The sequence below is a fragment of the Nycticebus coucang genome, chromosome X, assembly GCF_027406575.1.
Source record: "Nycticebus coucang isolate mNycCou1 chromosome X, mNycCou1.pri, whole genome shotgun sequence".
NCBI classification, from domain to species: Eukaryota; Metazoa; Chordata; class Mammalia; order Primates; family Lorisidae; genus Nycticebus; species Nycticebus coucang.
In genome coordinates, this window is record NC_069804.1 from 46,665,299 (window position 1) to 46,679,758 (window position 14,460).

The following is a 14,460-nucleotide window of genomic DNA, read 5'->3' on the forward strand; positions in this document are numbered from 1 at the left end:
ATAAGAAAAGTAGCTCTTCTTACAGATGGCTACATATTCCCGCATGGAAAGGTTACACATTACAAAATGATGATTATAGCTGGGACTTGCGTTAACTTGAATGCTTCTAAGTAATAAAAAGGCAATTTATACGAAATCCCTGAAACAAAGTATTTGTGGTATAATAGGAAAATACTTGGTCTTTGTCCCCTGTTCCTGACACAGAGCTCCTAAAACCCTTGGAATTTCCTGAGAGATAAGGGTGATAAGGGCATTTTTTGTTCTGATGGGGTGACTCTTGGTGAGCCCTTGCATAGCTTCAAGATTAGAACTGGTCACCAGAAGGGCCAAGGCTTGATTAGAAGCTTAGAAATCTTAGCCTTATCCCCCAATTGCCAGAGAGGGGAAAGGAACTGGAGATTGAATTAACCACCAATGGCTAATGATTTAATCAGTTTTGTGTATGTAATAAAACTTATATAAAATTTCATAAACCGTGGGATTCAGAGAGCTTCATAGTTGGCAAATATATCCATGTGCCAGAAGGATGGAGCCCCCCAATTCTATGAGGACAGAAGCTCTTGCACTCAGGACCCTTCCAGATTTCATCCTATGTTTCTTTTTCATTTGGCTGTTCATTTGTATCTTTTCTAATAAACCAGAAATGTAAAGTGACTTCTTCAGTTCTACGGGCCATTTTAGTAAATTACTGGAGCTGATCAGGAGTCATGGAAATCCTCATTTTATACCTGGTCCCTCTGAAATACAGGGGATTTGGAATCAGCATCCAAAATGGAAGCAGTTTAATGAGATTGAGTCCTTAATTTGTGGGGTCTGATATTAACTCTAGGTAGATGCTGTCAGAATTGAATTAACTTGGACAACCAGCTGGTATCAGAATTGGTTGTTGTCAGGATGGAAAAAGACTTCTTGGTGGGCGGCGCCTGTGGCTCAGTCGGTAAGGCGCTGGCCCCATATACCGAGAGCGGCAGGTTCAAACCCGGTCCTGGCTGAACTGCAACCAAAAAATAGCTGGACATTGTGGCGGGCGCCTGTAGTCCCAGCTACTCGGGAGGCTGAGGCAAGAGAATCGCTTAAGCCCAGGAGTTGGAGGTTGCTGTGAACTGTGTGATGCCATGGCACTCTGCCGAGGGCCATAAAGTGAGACTCTTGTCTCTACAAAAAAGAAAAAAGACTTCTTTGTGTGTGAGAAAAAAATGATTCTTCACTATGGATGTTATTACTCTGAGGGTTTTAAAATATGAACAATTGTAAAAATAAGTGAAGTAGACAACAAGCGATAATACTCCAAAAGGTAGGAAACTTCAGTGTACCTCTGAAATCTGCTACTACTACATCTAATAGAACAGATTGCATATACAACAGTAGTCATGTGAGAATGTAATGGAGCTGCCCTACGCAGGTATATCATTTTTTTATCTTTTATATCATATTTTATTGTACCTTATCTATGTTTAAATATATAAATACCATTGTGTTATACTTGTCAGTGGTATACAGTCACATATTGTACAGGTGTGTAGCCTAGGAGCCATAAGTCATACCATATAGCCTAGATGTGTAGTAGGTTACACATCTAGGTTTGTGTAAGCACATTCTAGAATGTTTGAACAATGACAAGATTGCCTAACGACACATTTCTTATGATGTATTCCTATTGTGAAGTGACACATGACTGTACAGAAACACATTACAGAATTAGGGTGTTTAGAAACTTCCACTGAGATCTATTTGTCTGGGGGTGCACAGCCAAGATTGTGGATCAGCAGCTGCACGTGGTTTGCAGCATGGGGTCTCCTGAGAAAACAAATTATCACGTTGTTTTAGGCCAGGTGCCCACATCCACAAAGAAAAAAAAAATATTGTATAACCGAGGGCAAGTTAGAAGCACTGTGGGAAGTTAGGGTTCCTTAGGAATGTAGCAGTATCAGAACAGGATTGAGGTGATTCTTTCCCAGGGTAGAGAAGAGCCTTATGCCCAAAGCATACAGCTGAGGCTACTACATCTAGTCCCATAGAACTGAGGATTTTGTGCTCAGAGTTCAGCCAAAATCCAAGAGACTGTGTTACATCCTGGAAGTAAAGCAGAAGGTATACTAGGGAGTGTTCTCAGGATTCATGCCTACTGAAGGCAAAGGAAAGGAAAAGAGCAGGGAGTTGAAGTTGAGCTGTGATTCATTCCCAATGGCCCTGAGATTGGAATGGCCTTTTGAAGTTGTGCCCTCTTGGAGTGGGGGCCAGGACTCAATCCTTAATTTGATGTGGGCTGCCTGGGGAAGGTGAAGCGGCTTTCAGTGACTGAGGCAATTCCCACAGGGGGCTGATGGATGATTTTGTTTGGATCATGTTACACTATAGAATTAACTGATGTTGACTCTTTTTATCCAAGAACATGGAGTGTTTTTCACTTGTTCAAATATAACTTGGTGTATTGCCAAACTGTCTTGTGATTTTCCTCATTGAGGTTTTGGATATACCTTATTTTTTTTTTTGGCCGGGGCTGGGTTTGAACCCGCCACCTCCGGCATATGGGACCAGCGCCCTACTCCTTGAGCCACAGGCGCCGCCCTGGATGTACCTTATTAATTCGATGCCTAGGTATTTTATTTTTTTCCTATTGAACATGAAATCTTTTATTTCATTATATCTTTGAGTATGATACTGTTTCTTTTGTAAACAAGGACTTTAATCTTTGCATTTTTTTAATAACCTGTTACTTTATTAAAGTCTCTTGTCATTGGCAGTAGTTCCCCATTGATTTATTTGGGTTTTCCACAAAAGAATACGCAAATAGAAATAGTTCTACCTTACAATATCCAGGAAGCCCCTGAAAAAAAGTGCAAAAATAAAGGGAGCTAGAAGGATAACACTATCAGACATGGAAACATATATATATATATATATTTTTTTTTTTTTTGCAGTTTTTGGCTAGGGCTGGGTTTGAACCCACCACCTCCGGTATATGGGGCCGGTGCCCTACTCCTTTGAGCCACAGGCACCACCCCAGAAAACATATTTTTAAAATTTAAATTTGAATAATTTTCTGACTTTACTAAGGTATAATTGACAAGGACTACAACATAATTTAATATCTGTAAACGTTGTGAAATGATTACCACAACCAAGTCAATTAACACACCCATCAGCACATGTAGTTGCCATTTGTGTATGTGTGGGGGGAGGTAAATATGGTGAGGATGCTTAAGAGCTACTCTTCTAGCAAATTTCAAGTAAATAATACAGCATTATTAAGTATAATCATCATGCTGTACATTAAATTTGCAGAATTTATTCATCTTATAACTGAAAATTTCTACCTTGCCCATCTCCCCATTTTCTTGCCCCAAGACCTGGCAACCACCATTCTACTCTCTACTTCCATGAGTTTACCTTATTTATTTAGATTATTTTTGATTCCACACATAAGTGAGATCATGCAATATTTGCCTTTCTCTGTCTAGCTTATTTTACTTAGCATAGTGTCCTTCAGTTTCATCCATGTTGTCACAAATGATAAAATATCTTTTTTATAAGGAGAGAAAATGGCGTCCATGGATTACAGTACCTACAGCCAAGCTGCAGCCCAGCAGGGCTACAGTGCTTACACTGCCCAGCCCACTCAAGGATATGCACAGACCACCCAGGCATATAGGCAGCAAAGCTATGGAACCTATGGACAGCCCACTGATGTCAGCTATACCCAAGCTCAAACCACTGCAACTTATGGGCAGACTTCCTATGTGACTTCTTATGGACAGGCTTCCACTGTTTATACTACTCCAACTGCCCCCCAGGCATACAGCCAGCCTGTCCATGGGTATGGCACTGGTGCTTATGATACCACCACTGCTACAGTCACCACCACCCAGGCCTCCTATGCAGCTCAGTCTGCTTATGGCACTCAACCTGCTTACCCAGCCTATGGGCAGCAGCCGGCAGCTACCGTACCTACAAGACCACAGGATGGTAACAAGCCTGCTGAGACTAGTCAACCTCAGTCTAGCACAGGGGGTTACAACCAGCCTAACCTAGGATACGGGCAGAGTAACTACAGTTATCCCCAGGTACCTGGGAGTTACCCCATGCAGCCAGTCACCGCACCTCCATCCTACCCTCCTACCAGCTATTCTTCTACACAGCCGACTAGTTATGATCAGAGCAGTTACTCTCAGCAGAACACCTATGGGCAGCCGAGCAGCTATGGACAGCAGAGTAACTATGGTCAACGAAGCAGCTATGGGCAGCAGCCTTCCACTAGTTACTCCCCCCAAACTGGATTCTACAGCCAGGCTCCAAGTCAATATAGCCAACAGAGCAGCAGCTACAGGCAGCAGAGTGAGTTGCTAAGAGAGAAAACCAAATAAGAATGATTGTGTCTGAAGTTTTTGAACATGATAAATGCTTTTTACCATTGTTTACTTTTGGAATCCTAGATACATCTTTAGGACATGACATCTTAGCTAACAGCTAACAGTCTCAATAAAGACCTCAGTGCTTTTCTCCAAAAAAAAAAAAAAAAACCAAAAACGACTTTTTTATGACTGTGTATGGATAGCACAGTTTCTTTATTCATTCATCTGTTGATAGACACTTAGGTTGTTTCCATATCTTACGAATAATGCTGCAGTGAACATGAGGGAGCAGATATCTCTGCAACATACTGATTTCATTTCCTTCAGCTACAAACCCAGCAGTGAGATTGCTGTGTGATGTAGTAGTTCTATTTTGTTGTTGTTGTTGCAGTTTGGCTGAGGACAGACTCAAACCCGCCACCCTCCGTATATGGGGCCTGCGCCCTACCCACTGAGCCACAGGTGCCGCCCAGATGTAGTAGTTCTATTTTTAATTATTATTATTATTATTTTTTGAGACAGAGTCTCACTATGTTGCCCAAGGTAGAGTGCCATGGCATCATAGCTCACAGCAACCTCAAACTCTTGGGCTTAAGCGATTCTCTTGCCTCAACCTCCCAAGTAGCTGGGACTGCCACAACGCATGGCTATTTTTTTTTGTTGTTACAGATGTCATTGTTTAGCTGGCCTGGACCTGGTTCGAACCCTCCACTCTCAGTGTATGTGGGTGGTGCTGTAACCACTATGCTATGGGCACAGAGCCCTATTTTTAATTTTTTGAGGCACGACTTTACGGTTTTCCACATTGGCTGTACCCACTTGTGTTGCCATCAACAGTGTACAAGGACTCCTTTTTCTCCCCATCCTCACTAATATTGTTATCTCCTGATTTTTGGACAGTAACAATCCTAACAGGTGTGAGGTGATATCTCATTGTGGTTTTGATTCACATTTCTCTGATGATTAGTGATGTTGAGTACTTTTTCACGTGCCTGTTGACCTTTTGTATGTCTTCTGTCTTCTTTGGAAAAATGTCTCTTCAGGGCAGCACCTGTGGCTCAAGGAGTGGGGCACCGGCCCCATATACTGGAGGTGGAGGGTTTAAACCCGGCCATGGCCAAAAATTGCAAAAAAAAAAAAATAAATAAAAATAAAAATAAAAATGTCTCTTCAGGTTCTTTGCCCATTTTCTAATTGGGTTCTTTGGGTTTTTGCTAATGAGTTGTATGAGTTCCTTGTATCTTTTTGATACTAATCCCTCATCAGATATATGATTTGCAAATATTTTCTCCCATTTCATAGTTGCCTTTTCACTTTGTTGATTGTTTCCTTTCCTGTGCAGAAGCTTCTTTGTTATAGTACATTTGTCTATTACTGTTTTAAATTTTGTTGCCTATGCTTTTGGTGTCCTATCCAAAAAAAAAAAAAAAAAATTGCCAAGACTAATGCTGAAGTGATTGTTTCCTGTTTTCTTCTAGGAGTGTTATGGTTCAGATCTTACATTTAAGTCTTAAATCTTTTTCAAGTTAATTTTTGTATATGGTGCAAGGTAAGGGTATAATTTAATTCTTTCTTTTTTAAATTTCAGATTGATATGAGGGTACAAATGTTTAGCTTACATTGCTTTCATTTCTAAGGCAAAGTTCAAATTGTAGTTGAGCCCTTCACCCAAGGAGCACTCTGAATACCCTCACATTGTGCACATTAGGTGAGATCCCACCATTCTTTTGCAGGTAACTATCTAGTTTGCCCAACAATATTTCTTGAAGAGATCATCCTTTCCCCATTGTGTGTTCTTGGTGTCCTTATTTGCTGACCATGTACATGTGGATTTATTTATGGACTCTCAATTCTGTTCCATTGGTTTATGTGTCTATTTTTATGCTAGTACCATACTGTTTTGATTACTACAGTTTTGTAATATCATTTGTGATATTTCCCACTTTGTTCTTTTTCAAGATTGCTTTGGCTATTTGAGATCTTTTGTGGTCCCTTATGAGTTTTATTTTTACTATTTTCAGGAAAAATGCCATTGGAATTTTGGTAAGGATTTTATTGAGTCTGTAGATCACTTTGGATAGTATGAGCATTTTAACAATTATTAATTATTCCAATCCATGAATGAGAAATATTTATAAAAATATATTTAAAGCCTCTATGATTAAAACAGAGTGGCATCTATTCACAAATAGACAAAGAAACCAATGGAATGGAAGTGGTAGAAATTTATTCAATCACACATAGAAATATACTGTATAATAAAAAGGATATCTTAGAGGAAAAAGATGGAGATTATCATTTCTCCATAACTATGTTATTTTAAACATTCTCAAATTTACAGAAGAGTTGCAAGTACAGTATTTATAAAAATCCTACAGTGGAAATGCTAAATTTTACTGTGATTTCTCTAATAGATAGTCTTGATATCAGATAGTATTTTATTTTATTTTATTTTTTTTTGGCCGGGGCTGGGTATGAACCTGCCACCTTCGGCATAGGGGACCGGCGCTCTACCCCTTTGAGCCACAGGCGCCGCCCTTGGAGCCACAGGCGCCACCCCTCAGATAGTATTTTTTTTTTTTTTTTTTTTGTGGTTTTTGGCCGGGGCTGGGTTTGAACCCGCCACCTCCGGCATATGGGACCGGCGCCCTACTCCTTGAGCCACAGGGGCCGCCCCCTCAGATAGTATTTTAATGGTACTTTTAAAATGGGAAATTTTAGTTAAGGCCTTTGTAGAACAAAGTCAGCAAAGTTTAATTAAGTCTTTACATATAGTCAGAAAGAGGTTATATGACAAAAGCTGTGGTCTCACTTTGATTTGTGGTGCTTCATTTGGAAAATTACAAGAAGAATAGATTTTTAACATTCTCACCACACACACACACAAAATAAGTTGCTCAGGTGATGAATATGTTATTTAGCTTGATGTAATTGTTCTACAAGCTATACATAGATTGAGACATTATGTTGAACCCAGAAATATGTAACATGCACAATTATAACTTGTCAATTAAAATAAATAAATATTGTCTTAAAAAGAAGAAGTTCCATATTATTATTATAATTTTTTGAGACAGAGCCTCAAGCTGTCACCCTGGGTAGAGTGCCATGGCATCACAGCTCACAGCAACCTCCAACTCCTGGGCTTCAGTGATTCTCCTGCCTTCGCCTCCCAAGTAGCTGGGACTACAGGTGCCTGCCACAATGCCTGGCTATTTTTTTTGTTTGTTTGTTTGCAGCTATCTTTGTTGTTTGGTGGGCCCGAGCTGGATTCAAATCCGCCAGCTCAGGTGTATGTGGCTGGTGCCTTAGCCACTTGAGCCACAGGCGCTGAGCCAGAAGTTCCATATATTATAACCACTTTTCCCAGCTATCTGGCTATGAATAGTAAAATTACTGTTATATTAGGGATCCCAAAATTCTCTGAAATCCTAGAATATTTTCTAAAGTCCCCATTAGGAAAAGATCAAATTATACTCACTATGAGAAACTTAAAAGAACCAACCAGGCTTGGCACCTGTGGCTCAAGCAGCTAAGGCACCAGCCACATACACCTGAGCTGACAGGTTTGAATTCAGCCTGGGCCCACCAAACAACAATGATGGCTGCAACCAAAAAATAGCTGGGCGTTGTGGCAGCGCCTGTAGTCCCAGCTACTTGGGAGGCAGAGGCAGGAGACTCGCTTGAGCCCAGGAGTTGGAGATTGCTGTGAGCTGTGACGCCATAGCACTCTACCCAGGGTGACAGCTTGAGGCTCTGTCTCAAAAAAAAAAAGAACCAACCAAATGCAATATTTAGGCTTATTTGGATCCTGGTTAGAGTAAAACATCTGTATTTTGGGAACTACTGGGGAAATTTGAATGTGGACTGGCTATTATATAATATTAAGCAATTATGGTTCATTTTGATATATGTCCAAGTACACGATACTTGTATTAAAAATGTCCTTGCCTATTAGAAATGCATACTTAAGTATTTGAGGGTGAAATGACATAGTATTTGAGATTTTCTTTAAAATACTCTAGGACAAAAATCGTAGTGGTTATAAATAAAACATAAGTGGAAAAACAGTGATAGATCTTGAAGCTGGGTGAGAGGTGCATGGGGAATTTATGATACTATTCTTTCTATTTGTGTGCATTTTTGAAAATTTCCATAATAAATTGTTCAAAGGTATTTTCACTATAATTTTAGTAAACATATTTTATTATGCTAAATATTTGAAAATTGGTGATCAGTTGATAAATTTATGCAACTATGTTGGATAACAGAGGATTTACTATAAGCTAATGAAAATTAAGTTTTTCCATCTTTCTTAATCTAGCAAATCTTCAGTTTATTTGTTCTCCATCTGGAAATTACCTAGAACAAATACAAAGTAAACCTTTCTTGGAGGCAGATGAGAAGTTAATACTTTTTAATCTTAAAGAGGATTAATGATGTAAGCCACAGAACCAGCAAAGATCTTTGGAGCCATCTGGTATACATCTCCTCTGTCACCTCCCTACAGCAGCATACTTAAAGCTTTGAGGTCAAAGGGCAAGGTCAACAGCAGACAAGCCCAAACAATGAGGCAGTGAAGTAAATGGTTCTAAATACGAACATGAAGTAATCTTATCTCTGAAATTTTCTCCTGCAAATAATAGCACTCATTTATATAGCCAGCATTAGAATTCAGGACTCTTGGCTATGAAAATCAAGTATAAAATGTTCGAATGTTGTGAAGTTACATAGCATTTTTTGTGACTGTAGCTCCCATTTAAATAGTACTCTACTTTATGTGGCACATTTGCCCCCAAATTCCAGGTAGCAGAACACTTTCAAATTCCAAAAAAGCATTACTCATAGTTGATGTTGCAAACAGAAATTGATTTGCTGGGCTCAGGTTGGGTGCTATTTAGCAATGACTGTTTGCACTTTCTTAGCATTCAAATGAAGTCATTTCATTGAATGCTGAGATTTTAGGGTAACCCAAGGAATTTTTAGTTGTAATGCCCACTGTAGAAATAGAATAATGTTCATTTATTGAAAAGTGCTAGATAAAAACAAATACTATTTGGAGTATAATTTCCATGATTAATTTTCCAAATAATTGAGGTTAGAACAAATTATTTTCCTACATTACTGATATACCAATGTGCAATGTAAAACTCACGATGGAAATGTAAGGGACTAAAATTCAACTCATCTACTCTACCCTTCTACCAAAACCCCCAAATACAAAAAAACTCTAAAAACAATTCTAGGACTTGGAATTTCTCTTTTTCTGAACTCCTGAAAACTTAGGAAAAACTCTTCTGGACATTGCGAAAGCAAAGAATTTTTGAGTGAGAACACACAAGTAAATATAGCAACAATCAAAATAAATAAATGGGACTTAATTAAACTCAAAAGTTTCTGTGCAGCAAAGGAAATCATAACAAAGTAAATAACCCACAGAATGGGAGAAAATATTCACAAACTATGCATCTGACTAAAGACTAATATTCAAAATGTACAAGGAACTCAAACAAATCAACAAGAAAAAATAACTCTATCAAAAAGTGGGCAAAGCACATGAACAGATTGTTCAGAAGTTAAGTATACAAATGGCTGAAAAACATGAAAAAATGCTCAACATCACTAATCATCAAGGAAGTGTGAACTAAAACTACATTGAGATACCACCTTACCCCTGTCAGAACAGCCTTTACTAAGAAGTCAAAAAACAACAGAGAGGGGCAGTGCCTGTGGTTCAAAAGGGAATAGGGCCCTGGCCCCATTTACTGGAAGTGGTGGATTCAAACCTAGCCCCGGCCAAAAACTGCAAAAAAAAAAAAAACCAACCAACCAACCAAACAAACAACCCCAATAGATATAGGTGTGGATGAAGTGAAAGGGAATTAATTATACAATGTTTGTGGGAATGTAAACTAGTACAATCTCTGTGAACAGTACATAGATTCCTCAAAAAAATAAAAGTAGACATAACATTCTATCCAGTTCTACTCAAAGGAAAAGAAGTCATTTTATCAAAAAGAACCTACACTCATGTGTTTATCACAGCACAGTTCACAATTACAAAGATACAAAATCAACTTAAGCACCCATCAATTGATGAGTGCAAATAGAAAATGTGGTGTGTTGTATCTATACATAGGTAGATAGATATACATACTACAGAATACTCCTCAGCCATAAAAAGGAATGAAGTTACGTCTGTTGTAGCATAGACTTGGATAGAACCAAAGACCATTATCCTCAGTGTAATATCTCAGGAATGGAAATACGAACACCTCATGTTCTCACTCATAAGCGGAAGCTGAACAATGGGTATACTTTGTCATACAAATTGTTGTAATGGACATTGGAAACTAAGTAGGGGGAAGGCTGGAAAGGAGGATGAGGGATAAAAATCTACCTACTGGGTCTAACATATACTATTCTGATGATGGGTACACTAAAAGCCATGACTTTACTGCTATACAATTCATCCATGTAACACAAACACCTGTGCCTCCTAAATTCTTAAAAATTATAAAAGCTAACTTGATATTTAGAAGTTATATACTAAGCTCCACCATTTCCTGTAAGTATGTTCTTTACTTCAGATCACAATTGATTTAACTATGGTGTGAATATGAATTAGAATAAATCCCTCACTGTCCTTACCTTTGGAGGAAGAAAATTTTAACTTTCTACCTATCTCAAAGGAATATGACAAATGATGCTTATTTGGGTACTCCATATGAGTTCTGTGTAACATTTCCTTAGAGATATAACCAAAATATTAGAAAGACTTTATCCTAACAATATTGCCAGATTTAGCACATAAAAATACAGGACGCCCAGTTAAATCTGAATTTCAGATAAACAACAAATAAATGTTTAAGATAAATTGTCCCATGCAACATTTGCAGCATATTCGTACTGTAATAAAGAGCAGCCCCCTAAAAGACCCAGGTTTGTCTTAGCTTGTTTCAGCCTTGGTCCCCCGCATGTTCCACCTGGTTAATTTCAAAGGCAAGGTTTCAGAATAGAACAGGGAAGTTCTCCGAGTTCCCCCAACTCCCTAGCAATGGGTAAACAATGATGAAAAACTTGCCCCAACCCCAACCCCCTAGCAATGGGTAAACAAATAAATTACCTACGTGAAGTTCCCAAGGTACTGCATCCCCCAAGTTGTCCCCATGCCAAGTTTGTCCCCATGCCAGCTGCCATGATACAACCTGCCTGACTTGCTGCAACCGGTGCCAAGCCCCCCTGAGCCAATTCTGTAACCCCACCCCTGGGCTAACTAACTGCCATGTTCTGCTTTTATTTTTGCCTGCTTGCATGGCAACAAAAAAGGTATAAAAGGCAACCTGCTTTTCTCTTTGGGCCATTTGCCCTTTGGGCAGGGGTCCCCTGAGCAGGTGTAATAAATCACCATCTAATTTATACTTGAAGTGGGATCCGAGTCTTTCTTCCAGGTGGCAAATGTTTACAACATTATGGAGGCCCCAGTGAGATTTGCCACCCCTGGACCCCCACCTAGGCCCACTGCTGCCCCACAGCTCCAGGGGAAGGCCTCGGAGAAGATGTTCCTCCACTCCCGGAGTCCTCGGGCGTGTGGAGCCAGGGCATAGGTTTCCAAAACCTTTGAATTGGTGATTAATCAGTAACACCCTTGTGAGTTTTATAAATTTATTGGATCTCTAGAGGTTTTTTGGGGGGGAAATCAGACCAGTTGGATGCAACTACACAGTCGGTTCCCTGGGCTGGGGGAGGCGTCTCCCTGCCCCAGGTCAGGTCTCATGCAGGGCTCACGGCAGTGAGTCCAGATCTCATGCAGGGCTCACGGCCCTGGGTCCAGGTCTCATGCAGGGCTCACCAGAGTCACAGGGTTGAGTCTGGTCTGGGTGTCAGGTCGGACTCAAAGGTTGAGTCCTCACTGTGTCTTTGTTTCTGTCTTTCTGTCTCTCGGTAGTTCACTCTTATGTCAGTCAAACTGTGTGAAATTTGTCAGTCTTTTGGTGCCCAGTCCATTGGTTTCTCCTTTTGGACTCACAGGGTGTGGGTCTGTTGGTCTGACAGCTTTTCCTTTTAGGACTCACAGAAAGTGGGTCTTTGTTTTGTCTGGTTTTTCTCTTCTTTGGGCTCACAGAGGTTGAGTCCCTGGTCTGTCAGGTTTTCTTCTTTAGGCTCTCAGAGGTTAAGTCCCTGGTAAAATCCAAGTTTATGTCAGCACTAGTGTGTGTGAGTTGTTTGTCAAATTTGTATTTGCTGTGTCCAATGGTTTGTCAGAATTCCTTTCAAAGATTGGTCAATTCCAAGTTTGGGTGTCAACATCTCTGTTTTCTTGTTGTCTGTCAATGTGTCAATGTACAATTTGTTTTATCCCCTATGTCTTCCACTGCCCTATAACCCACTTGTGGTTGAAACCCTCTCTTTCTGGCAATTAAAGAGTTACTACAAGGTTTAGTAAAACTCTTCCTCCCTTTGATTGCTAAGAACTGTGGTTGCTATGTTACAAATAGTCTTAAGATAAGGTGCTGGCATTCAGCAAAAAAACCAAAGTCAATTACTCATTTGGAACTAAAGAAAAACAAACAAACAAACAGTCCTCTTTACTTTTTAAAACTGCAGCGCTTGGCATTATTCTGTTTAGCTCTTATTCTGCCGATCCTCAGGCGACCTCCAGGAGGGGGGCAGGCTGTGTCCCTCTGAGGGGAGGTGCCCTCTGGAAACATTCCAGGGTCCCCAGAGAACCTGGAGCCCCTCAGGAGACCAGCTGACGATCACTCCTAAATTCACCTGTAAGTCCTCCTCTGGAGGTAAGCCACTTTAACATCTAATTTTGGCTAATGTCAGCAGACATTAATATAATTATTCATAGTATTTTTGCTGTGCTTATTTGTTGTGAATTATCAGAAAAATATGTAACTGTTTGTTAAATTCAGTTGTTGTAATTTGTGTAGAGCCTCTGAGGGAAGGCGAAAGAGACCGGGACCTCAGGTTGCTGGGCTATTGGCCTTTCAAAAGCTTTTAGAGGCATGAGAAGCGTCAGCCCTACTGGTCAGTCAGGGGCTCCCAGAAATGTATGTTCGCGCCCGTCACCAAAAACACCATTAAAATGAAAGTGGACATCCAATTAACCCCTGGGGTATTAGATCACCCACAGGCCTATTAAAAACTATATGAGAAAGTGTTCTGGTTCTGGTTTTGAGAATATGAAAATATAAAAGTAAATATAAACTGAAGAGAAAAAGAGAACAAGTATAAAAGAGTTTTAAAAGGTTCCCTAGAACTCAGCATTTTATGACTTGAGACACCTGAGTTCTAGTTTTTGTCAGCAATTAGAGGTTTCTTCCTCTATATTGTTAATATAAATGTCTGTCTATTTTAATTCACTGTTTTCCTGCAACATTCTGGTTCCCTGATGAGAGTGCTCTCCAGCACCCTGAATAATGCCATTCCCTAAGAGCCCTCCCGTACTAATTACACAGAGAGGAGGGCCCTAGCAGAGTGACAGGAAGATACCATGGTGGTCCTCTGTAACAGCAGCCCACCAATAGAGGAATACACATGCAGGGGAGGAGCAGGCTCTGACAATAAACTTACTTTTGTTAACTCCATCTCTGAAGTAAAAGGTAAAATACAACCCCCTGTGTATTCCACAACTTCCTCGCCTGTGAAAAATGAAGTTTAACTACCCTCCCCCACTCTTCATATAAAATCTTAAAGTTAAGTTAAACACCTAACTCCTCTAACGTCACAGACTTTGTAATTTTGTGGAAAAGAAACTTATGTCATAAATTTGTCCTGAAACAAAATGGTTATATAGAAAAGTAAAAGACAAGAAAAAAGTTAAAAAGGTCTAAAATATTTTTAAAATGTCAGTGCAGGTTAAATACAACTTATGAAAAAGTTTACATGTAATCCAATTAACTATGTATTTCCTCTAACTTTCATTGGAAAGATAACATGTCTATGGGTATTGCTAACTTAACTCCAAACAGAACAGAAATCAGTCATGTGGAACTGAGCTAATTTGTTATGGCTTTTTGTTTAAAATATTGTTGATTCTTTCCGTGTTCTGTTTTCCAGAAGTCAAGAAAATAATTTTCTGTCTTTTGAGCTATTTATA

General features: G+C 39.6%; 1 protein-coding gene and 1 long non-coding RNA gene across 4 annotated transcripts in view; both read left to right on the forward strand.

Annotated features, from left to right (window-relative positions):
- Positions 1-3,537: 3,537 nt before the first annotated feature.
- LOC128576786 (RNA-binding protein EWS-like) lies at positions 3,538-4,364 on the forward strand. Its single transcript, XM_053579004.1, has one exon. The coding sequence runs from the start codon at positions 3,543-3,545 to the stop codon at positions 4,362-4,364; it is 822 nt and encodes a 273-aa protein (XP_053434979.1). The 5' UTR covers positions 3,538-3,542.
- Positions 4,365-12,941: 8,577 nt separating this feature from the next.
- The window catches only part of LOC128577191 (uncharacterized), a 35,310-nt gene continuing 33,791 nt past the window's right edge, over positions 12,942-14,460 (forward strand). For all 3 annotated transcript variants that reach the window (XR_008377519.1, XR_008377520.1, XR_008377518.1), the window contains exon 1: positions 12,942-13,147. This is a non-coding gene — a long non-coding RNA (uncharacterized LOC128577191). The remainder of the gene's footprint in view (positions 13,148-14,460) is intronic.

Bases quoted from the DNA above. Each gene is read 5' to 3' on its own strand.
- LOC128576786 (XM_053579004.1), top strand. From the start codon at position 3,543: ATGGCGTCCATGGATTACAGTACCTACAGCCAAGCTGCAGCCCAGCAG.